The sequence below is a fragment of the Lepidochelys kempii genome, chromosome 6, assembly GCF_965140265.1.
Source record: "Lepidochelys kempii isolate rLepKem1 chromosome 6, rLepKem1.hap2, whole genome shotgun sequence".
NCBI lineage: Eukaryota > Metazoa > Chordata > Testudines > Cheloniidae > Lepidochelys > Lepidochelys kempii.
In genome coordinates, this window is record NC_133261.1 from 2,414,068 (window position 1) to 2,424,251 (window position 10,184).

A 10,184-nucleotide genomic window follows, 5' to 3' on the forward strand; every position below is an offset into this window, starting at 1 on the left:
GGTTGGATGTATACATTGGATGACTGGAATCATCGGGCACACTGGTCTGAGGGATCTGGAATGGGCGGTTCATGGTGGGGTATTTTCCCAGAGGGAGCTGTGAGGATGATGGGCCCACAGGAGCAGGCCGTCTCTTGTGGCATAGAAGACACAGATTCCCAAGCAGGGATGACAGCATGAAGCCCAGTAGCATCAGCGGAGGGGGAACTAGGAAATGCTCTGGGGAACAGGGAGCACGAACAATCAATGCACACCCATGCCCCTCTCGGATCCCCTGTCTGTGGGGCTCACCAGAAGGCCTCCACCTCCTTCCCCTTGGCTGTGCTCTGCTGGGGTGGCTGGGAGACATAGTCGAAGCAGCTCCGGCCCCCGAGGTGGGGCCCACAGCGCAGGCTGTACTGGAACCAGATGCGGCCGTGGTTCAGGTAGCAATCCTTCTGGTGGGGCCCCCCAGACACCAGCGGGATGTCGCAGCTTCCCAGCAGGTCATCGTCCCACTTGTTGTCCTCGTCCCAGACCTCTATGCGGATCTTGCTGGTGCTGGTGATGCGGACGGTACCGAAGTCCAAGGGGACGTTCCAGACGGGATTGTTGTTGTTCCAGATGGTGCCGGTCCGGATCTCCCTTCTCTCAAAGAAGACCTTGACGAAGGCATCCGTAGCAGTAACGTAATCCCCCCACAGGCCGCTGGCCGTCTTCACTGTCACCATCAGCTTCCCCAGGCCGCGCTCCCGTGAGCAGCACATGGTGTTGGTCATGGTATCCCCGGGGCAGAGGCAGGAGCAGGGGTCATGGGCGCTGCGTTGAGTCCCTGAGGGGCAGCTTCGGGTGCAATTCCTCCACAGGGCCCTCTCACGGATGTACTCACTCACTGCCCGCCTCAGTGCCTCCCGCTTGCGGTTGCCCTGCTCCACCAGGATGTGGATGGGGTGCAACGAATAGGACACCAGGCCGGGGCTGGCTTTGAGGCTCTCTATCCAGGTGGAGAAGACCTTGGCATCACTCCCGAAGAGCACATCAGTCGTGCTCTCTCCTCCCTCCACCTCCACGTGGCGCTCCCGATACGTCTCATGGAAGCTCCCCTGGACCTTCCCCTTCTTCTTCTCCTCGCACTTGCTGTGCCCACCCTTGACTGAGCCCATTCCGATACTCACACCCGCCTCCATGCTCAAGCAGTCCTTGATCTCGTCGTCACTCAAGCTGCTCATTGACGCTTCGCAGACCCGCACGGCTGTCAAGTCCCGTGCCCGGCCCCCCAGCTGCAGCTGGGACAGGTAGTGGGTGCCGTAGTTGTTGATTAGCTGCTGATACTCCACCTTGGATTTGCTGTTGTACTGCTCTGGGAGGTTCTTCAGCGCCCGAGTGAAATGGCTGGTGAGCGGGGGCGTCTCGCTGACCCGGAATCTGGTCAGGGACAAAAGGCAAGGAGTGTGCTTAGCCTACTGAGACAGCAGTGTATCCTAAGGCCCTAACCAACCCACAAGCAATGATCTAAGCAGGTAGCTCCTACTCAAAGCAGTCACCCAGTCAGCTGAACTTGACCACATTGCTGGGGATACTGTCAGCTGCTTGATAGTTGAGACAGACATCCCCTACTCTGGCTACAGCAGGTCGCCAGGCTGTCCTGACACACACGAGAAGAAAATCCCCCATAGCTGTCCAGTCCTAGGTGGTAACCGCCATCTCCTAGAGGGGAAGGGCTCCATGTCCCAATCCCTGCTGCCTTCCTAGCCAGGCAGTCCCCCGCCCTGGGGCCAGATTGAATCTGGCATTCCCTAGAGAGGAAATGTTCTGTGTCACATTCAATGGACCCCTGAGACAGCCAGTCCCCCGTCCTGGGCATGGATCAGAGCCAGTACCCCATAGAGGGGAAAGGCCCCGTATCTCTGTGTGGTATTGCTCTGATCCCAATTCCAGATCAGCCCTCCTGACCCAAGCTGGCTCTCACCCGTAATAGCCGCAGGAGACCTCGTGGCTCATGAAGCTGTATTTGTCCTTCCGCCTGTGGGCTACCACGAAACTGGCCAGTTTGGAATGTGATCCAGCCAGGGCCACCTGCACATTAACCTTGGGCTTCACAGGCACGTCCAGCCCCACCTTCCAGTCGTTCTGCACCGCGGACTCCGCCAACTCCAAGATGCGCATGGCCGACTGCTGCACCGAGCTGCTCAGCTTCCGGCGGCACGAGACGCGGACCTGCCAGTCCACCACGGCCAGTGGCAGCCTCTGCCACTGCCCTCCTTGAAGTCGGTTCCGGCACAGGGTGCAGGTGCTGTCCTGATGTTGCCAGAGGCTGCTGTCTACCAGATAGGCCCCCTTTCTGGCCATCGTGGTCACATCGATGCCCTCCCCAGCCAGGCTGTGCCCGGGCACAAAGGCCGTGTGCTTCTTGCATTCGTTGACCGTGCCTGTGTGACAATGGGAGGAGGCCCCAGGGAAGATGAAGAGGAGGAGGGGGATGAAGGCACCAAATCTGGGCATGGCTGATATGATGGGTTCCCGCACCAAGGAGAGGCCGTCAGCCTCTGAACAGCCTAGAGGAACAGACACACAGAGGTCCAGAATTAGTGACAATCCAGTGGCAGGCGGTTCTGTAAGTTATCTCTGTTGTAGAGACAGAGACATCCACCTACCACCGACGACATCAGCCATGTTTTATTGCACACCTACGAAAACTCTGGGCTCTAGGAGGCATTACACAAATGACGTGATGCCTCATTTGCATGTTTGACTACAGAGTATCTAATCTGCATCAATTCCTTCTCCTCCTTGTTTCCCAGATGTTGGAATTCCATCACTAACTACGAGGAGGAGGTATAGTTCACATTCCCACTCTACGGTGCGCAATATAATAATGGATCATTGCAATTCGTCAATGGGGCCACTAGAGGGCGGTGCCATGGTGACAGAGTCCGTGGCTTGTAAATAGTGAGCCAATGTAGTTGCTGGGTGTGGCCACTAGGGGGCAGTGCAAGGCCAAAACAACCCGTGGCTTGCAAGTGGTGGCTTTTGTAGCCAGCAAAAACAGCGGCAGCTTGCAGCATGCTAGGCATTAATGGGCTTGCTGTAGAAACTGCTGAGGCCCCCTTGTGGCCACGACGAGTAGTGGATTCGGTTATGTTTAACCACTGACAAAGGGTCATTTTCTGGGGTTTCTCATGGTCAGCATCAGCCCCTGTGTCTGGCGTTGCCACCTTTACACTGTGGCTGTCGGAGAACGATGGCAGGGAACCCTAGCGCCCTGAATCAGGCCCCAGGCCCATCTAGCCCAGTATCCTGGCCCTGGATCAGGTCCATGGGCCCATCTAGCCTGGTATCCCGCCTGCTTCCTACGACTGTGGAGCAAACCCCGGGCCCATCTACTCTGGTATCCTGTCCCCTTCCTTCTGCCCCAGATGCTTTGAGCACCTCACACTTCTCTTTGCGTCCCTCCCCCTACTAACCACAAGGGATGCTGTGTTAAATGTTGATTTGAACTGTTTTCAACTTGGGTTGGAACAGTACAGCAAAGCTGGCTGTGGGGCAGGAAAGGGTAACAGCTCTGCATCCTGTCAGGGTAGCAGGCTCGGACTGGGAGGGGACAGTAAATGTTTGAACTCACCCCGGCAGAACCAGGCAGGAAAAACGCATTTGAAAATGGACTGCTTGGTTCTGCCAGCCCCCAGTCCCCCTGCAATCCGAGCCTTGGGGTTCCCTCCCCCCGGACTCTGCCGGTGCTCCTCAGTCCAGATCTGCTGTCCCCCACTGCTTCGTTGCCAATAGAAAATCAAACAGCCTGAAATTGCAAGATGCCCCTGATATGAAAGGTATCAACTACGTAAATTAATTATCAAAAACTGAGTGGCAACATGGGCTAGTGTATAGAGCCCTGGACTGAGCGTCAGGACTCCTGGGTTCTATTTTCGCTCTGGCGGGGGAGTGGGGTGAAGCGGGTTAGAGCAGAAGAGACTGGGAACCACGATCTTGGTTGAGGTCTGTGCAGCACCCGGAGTGACAGGGTTCCCAATCTCAATGGGGTGTGGGGGGGTCTGTGCAGAGCCCGGCATTAGCGGGGGGGGGATCTCAGTTGGGATGGGTCTGTGCAGGACCCGTCGCGATGGGGTTCCTGATCTGGGTCTGGGTTCTGTACAGTGCCCAGCATGATGGGGTTCCTGATCTGGGTCTGATCTCGGCCGGGGTCTGTGCAGGACCCGTCGCGATGGGGTTCCTGGTCTGGGTCAGGTTCTGTGAAGGACCCGTCGCGATGGGGTTCCTGATCTGGGTCTGGGTTCTGTACAGTGCCCAGCATGATGGGGTTCCTGATCTGGGTCTGGGTTCTGTACAGTGCCCAGCATGATGGGGTTCCTGATCTGGGTCTGATCTCGGCTGGGGTCTGTGCAGGACCCGTCACGATGGGGTTCCTGGTCTGGGTCAGGTTCTGTGAAGGACCCGTTGCGATGGGGTTCCTGATCTGGGTCTGATCTCGGCCGGGGTCTGTGCAGGACCCGTCGCGATGGGGTTCCTGATCTGGGTCTGGGTTCTGTACAGTGCCCAGCATGATGGGGTTCCTGATTTGGGTCTGATCTCGGCTGGGGTCTGTGCAGGACCCGTCGCGATGGGGTTCCTGGTCTGGGTCAGGTTCTGTGAAGGACCCGTCGCGATGGGGTTCCTGATCTGGGTCTGGGTTCTGTACAGTGCCCAGCACGATGGGGTTCCTGATCTGGGTCTGATCTCGGCCGGGGTCTGTGCAGGACCCGTCGCGATGGGGTTCCTGATCTGGGTCTGGGTTCTGTACAGTGCCCAGCATGATGGGGTTCCTGATTTGGGTCTGATCTCGGCTGGGGTCTGTGCAGGACCCGTCGCGATGGGGTTCCTGGTCTGGGTCAGGTTCTGTGAAGGACCCGTCGCGATGGGGTTCCTGATCTGGGTCTGGGTTCTGTACAGTGCCCAGCACGATGGGGTTCCTGATCTGGGTCTGATCTCAGCCGGGGTCTGTGCAGGACCCGTCGCGATGGGGTTCCTGGTCTGGGTCTGGGTTCTGTACAGTGCCCAGCATGATGGGGTTCCTGATTTGGGTCTGATCTCGGCTGGGGTCTGTGCAGGACCCGTCGCGATGGGGTTCCTGGTCTGGGTCAGGTTCTGTGAAGGACCCATCGCGATGGGGTTCCTGATCTGGGTCTGGGTTCTGTACAGTGCCCAGCACGATGGGATTCCTGATCTGGGTCTGATCTCAGCCGGGGTCTGTGCAGGACCCGTCGCGATGGGGTTCCTGGTCTGGGTCAGGTTCTGTGAAGGACCCGTCGCGATGGGGTTCCTGATCTGGGTCTGGGTTCTGTACAGTGCCCAGCACGATGGGGTTCCTGATCTGGGTCTGATCTCGGCCGGGGTCTGTGCAGGACCCGTCGCGATGGGGTTCCTGGTCTGGGTCTGGGTTCTGTACAGTGCCCAGCATGATGGGGTTCCTGATTTGGGTCTGATCTCGGCTGGGGTCTGTGCAGGACCCGTCGCGATGGGGTTCCTGGTCTGGGTCAGGTTCTGTGAAGGACCCATCGCGATGGGGTTCCTGATCTGGGTCTGGGTTCTGTACAGTGCCCAGCACGATGGGATTCCTGATCTGGGTCTGATCTCAGCCGGGGTCTGTGCAGGACCCGTCGCGATGGGGTTCCTGGTCTGGGTCAGGTTCTGTGAAGGACCCGTCGCGATGGGGTTCCTGATCTTGGCCGGGGTCTGTGCAATGCCCGGCGTGAAGGGGTCTCTGATCTCAGTCAGGGTCTGTGCAGAGCCTGGCACAATGGAGTTCCCGATCTCAGCCATGATCTGTGCAGACCCACCCATCACTCACCTGTCTGAGGAGCCAAGCTGAGGTATATTTAGGATCCGGGGCCCGTCGGCAGCCAGGGCTGGTCTGTGTCTCTGCTGGGAGAGATGCGCTTTGAAGATGGATCAAGGCACCGCAAAAGGGCTCCTGTGTTCTCAGTGTCTCAGCCGTCATCACACTCCCCACAGCGCTGAGTTCCTGCCCCCCTTTCACACCCCCAGCCACAGCCAGCTGGGAAGGAAGCTGTGGCCACCAATTTTTCCACCCCTGTGGTGGATCAAACGCGCCTCCCGTGAGTCTCGTCCCAGGGTATGAGGAGCTAGAGAGGCTGCAAAGGAAAGTACAGTGAGCCAAACCCTGCACCGAGTCATTGGGGCCATTGTGTACCCGAGGAGAACGCCCCCTGCTAAACCCCCTGCCCAGCAGCACAGCGCCCCCTAATGCCACACTGGGGCATTGGGGCCAGCACTGCCTGTCGGGGAGAGCGCCCCCTGCTGAGCCCCCAGCCCTGCAGCACAGCACCCCCTAGTGCCGCACTGGGGCCAGCACCTAGCGCCTCAGGGACCCCACTGTAAATACAGAGCCACCCCACCGATGCCAATGGAATCAGGCCAGGATTCTGACCCCTGGGTAAATCTGGAGCAAGCCCAATGCCCTGGCCCTGTGGGGCAGGCTGGGGCGGAGGTGGGGAAATTGGACATTGAGGGAGAGATGACGACCCTGGACTGCTGTACAGCAGGTTTGAGGTTTCCTTCTGTCTCTCTGTTCCCCCGAGTTTTGTTCTATCCACACTTTCATTTCCTGGGACTTCAACCCCAGGGACCCCCAGCCCGCACAGGAGCCCCTGTACTCCCCGCATCAGGGGATTCTGCTCACTCCTTCACTCCAGTGCTGGGAGGATCCCTGTCCCCCTGCACCCCCAATATCTTTCCAGGGGTCATGCCCAATCCTTGTACCCCTCATTATTCTGCTGGGGTCACCCCCACTTTCTGCATCCCCATATAGTCTCCCAGGGGTCCCCCTAACTCCATCCCAGCATGCCCCCCATCCGCTTTTGTCTCCTTCTCCCCCATGGAGTTCCACCTGGGGGTGGGGGTGTGACACGCTGTACCTCAAAATAACAGCCAGGAACCCCCCTATTCAACACTGTGATATGACAATGAAATGTTTTGCACAATACCTGCCTTGTGAGGTATCGTTTAAGAAGTCTTGCTCTGCTGAATAGTAATATCCTGTTGAATGGTGAGTCCTATCATTGTAGGTGAAGTTATCAAGTGTTGCAATATGTTTGCTCCTGAGATATGTGGAAGGGGGAAATGCCCACAGTGACAACAAAAGTTCAACAAACAAGACACATTTACATGAGGCTGGGCCGGACCCATGTTGGTGGCCCATCAAGAAGAATCCAGACTCCCAGTGACATCACCACTTGGCCTCTCTCCTCCCCCATCTCAACATCCTTGGGAAGACAAAGACTTTGAACTGAGGAGACTGGTCCCAGGCTGAGAAGGGAATCCATCCAGCCTGTGTAAGTTTCATGTTTTATCCTTACCAGTGAGTTTGCCTATAGGGTTTGGGGAATCGGCTCAGGCTAGAAAGGCTGGTGCATGTCCACTTTCCTTTAACAAAGTGGTGAACTAATTAATGACCTTGCACTATTCAAGAGAAGGTCTTGAGCCATGTGAAAAGGTACATTTCCTGGGTACAAGGCTGGGGAGATTTGCTGATGCCTGTCTCTTTAATTAGAGCATTCGTGCAATTGAGCTGGGTGTCTCCCTGCCTGTTGTTGGCAGAGTGACCTCAGCGCCTGGGGGGGGGTTGGCTTCTTGTCACTGGCAAAGCATTGTAAGTGACAGCCCACGCTGGAGAGTTGGGGAGGGGGGAACGGTCTGGACGCAGGGTCCCACCCTGCCTGGGAGCACAGAGCCATACTCCCAGGGCTGGGGAGGGGCCCCAGGGATGAGACAGCCACACCCTTCAAGGTACGGCAAGGGGATTGGAAGTGCAGAGATAGGTCCCAGGAGAGAAGGAGCCTCTGGCAAGGGCCCCAGAAAGGGCGAGGAGCACCAGGGCATGAGAATCATGATCCCATGAGGGTATCACACAGCCACACTTCTTCAGTAAGGGGATGGGGCATGGGACCATACAGCCATAACTCATACGGTTCAGGAAGGGGAGGGGCTTAGGCAGGCAGCTGGTGGGGGTGGGGGGGTGAGGGTGGGTCTGCCCATTTCAGGGAACGGCCCACCCCAGGTCCAGCCTCCAGCACAGGACTCCTGGGTTCTGGCCCCTGCTTTGAGAGTGGAGTGGGGTCTAGTAGGCTAGAGTAAGGGGGCTGGGAGCCAGGACTCCTGGCTATCTGGTTCTATCCAGTCTCTGGGAGGGGAGGATTCACACAAGCCCCCGGCGACAAAAAGGGGTGTTGCTTTCATATTTCTTTCACAGCATCACCGCGAGGCTGGGTTACAAAGAAGCTTTGGGCAGGGGTTACCATGAGCTTCCCTTAACTGTTAAGTTCGAAACCCTCAGCCGGACAATCCCTTCCAGCCCCGCTGCACCCCACGCCACTGCACTGCAGGGAATCAATAAATTGGTTTGAGCATTGGCCTGCTAAACCCAGGGTTGTGAGTTCAATCCTTGAGGGGGCCATTTAGGGATCTCGGGCAAAAATTGGGGATTGGTCCTGCTTTGAGGAGGGAGTTACACGAGATGGTCTCCTGAGGTCCCTTCCAACCCTGATATTCTATGATTCTGGAAATTGCTCTCACAGACTGCTCCAATTCCCTCCAGCAGGGGGCAGTGCCCCTCTCACCCCCCCCCCCACACACTTACATGGGTAAGGACAGTGTATTACCAGGCGGAGGCAGCCATGCCCGATGGGGTGGGGCCTGGGAGCACAGAGCCACGCCCCCTGGGGAGGGAGGGGCCAGTACAGCCACACCCCCTGTGAAGGGTGGGGCCTATACAGCCACACCCAGGGAGGGAGGGGCATTGAACCATGTGCTGTGCTACTTTCATAAATCTCCCCCGCCCTCCCCAGAGAGAGCAGAGGGACAAGAGAAGGAGACGGCTCATTGTAGAGCCCACCCTCAGTTGGGGAACAGGCCCTGCATCTCTTGGGGAACAAAAAGCAGCCCCCCACATGGGGGCTGAGGAAAGGGAGAGGACTGGGGGATGAGACAGTTACATCCCCTGGAGGGAGTGTCCGATAGCCACGCCCTTAGAGTGAAGGGGAGGAGCCTGGGAGCTCAGAGCCACGCCCCCATGGACCCAGAAGAGGGAGGGGCTCTAGGGGAGGAGACAGCTAAGTTCCAGAGAGAGGAGCATAGGAGTTCAGAGACATGCCCCCCAGGGACTCAGGATGGGGAGGAGCCCTGGGGGGCACAGAGCCATATAGAGGGCTGAGTAGAGCAAGGAGCCCCAGGGAGATCAGAGGGACACACCAACCTGAGTGTGTGTGTGTGGGGGATACCAAAGAGCCAAGCCCCCAGAAGGGGTGGGCCCCAGTGGCACACAGAGCTACACCCCCCAAGAGGGGGGATTGGCCCCAGTGGTGCACAGAGCCAAGCCCCCAAAAGAGGGGGGAGGGCCCCCAGTGATGCAGAGAGCCACCCTCAAAGACAGAGGAGGGGCCACAGCAATGCACCGAGCAACGGTGCCTAGACTGCGGAGTGGGGCTCATGCCGGCGCGGTCAGAGAAGCCCTTGCTGCACTCGGGGTACGGGAAGGGGCACAGGATGAGGCGGAGCTCCCTGTGCTTCCGCAGGTCGCAGGGCAAGGAGAGGGCCTCCCCATATTTGGCGCAGGTGGGTGCCCCGGGGCCTACCTGCAGGTGCTGCTCCGCTGGTGGTACCACAGTGCCCCGGCTTCCTCCCCCTCCCCACCCCACCCCACTGCTCGCCGTGCATCTGCTCGTGCTCGTGGAGGCTGGAGGGGACGACAAAGTTCTTTCTGCAGCAGCCGCACTGGAAGGGCTGCTCGCTCGAGTGCACCAGCTGGGGCCACTTGAGATCCCAGGAGGCCAGGAAGGTCTTGTCACACGGCAGGCACGTGTAGGGGTGCTCGCCGGTGTGGTCCATGGCCAGGACGGCTGGCTAGCGGAGAGTCTTGCTGGACTGGTCACATTGATATGGCTTAACTCCTCTCCACTAGGCTGAAGGCAGGACAGGCGGGTGCCCATGGGGGGCAGGGGGCGCAGGGAGGCCAATTGAGGCAGGGGGGTGGGGCACAATCACCGGCAGGGTGGGGATGCTGCCTCCTCTGGATGCCCTGGGAAGGGCAGGGACTACAATATCATTGTGGGTGTGGGCATGCAGTGAACAGAGGGGGGCAACGTAGAAGGGAAAGAAGTGCTTAGGAAGAGGATATGGGCTCACGAAGCAAGGGG

The 10,184-nt window shown here is 58.4% G+C and overlaps 1 protein-coding gene across 1 annotated transcript; it reads right to left on the minus strand.

Moving 5' to 3' along the window:
- Positions 1-287: 287 nt before the first annotated feature.
- Positions 288-5,971, minus strand: LOC140913716 (perforin-1-like). Its single transcript, XM_073350519.1, has 3 exons — positions 5,818-5,971; positions 1,949-2,534; positions 288-1,404 (listed from the first exon to the last, which is right to left on the minus strand). Exons 1-3 carry the CDS (start codon positions 5,969-5,971, stop codon positions 288-290), a joined length of 1,857 nt encoding a protein of 618 aa, XP_073206620.1.
- Positions 5,972-10,184: the final 4,213 nt, after the last annotated feature.

Bases quoted from the DNA above. Each gene is read 5' to 3' on its own strand.
- LOC140913716 (XM_073350519.1), bottom strand. From the start codon at position 5,971: ATGACGGCTGAGACACTGAGAACACAGGAGCCCTTTTGCGGTGCCTTG. The intron at 2,535-5,817 runs GTGATGGGTGGG...CTGTTCCTCTAG, and splicing joins TTGGCTCCTCAGACAGGTGA to GCTGTTCAGAGGCTGACGGC. The intron at 1,405-1,948 runs GTGAGAGCCAGC...GTCCCTGACCAG, and splicing joins GTCTCCTGCGGCTATTACGG to ATTCCGGGTCAGCGAGACGC.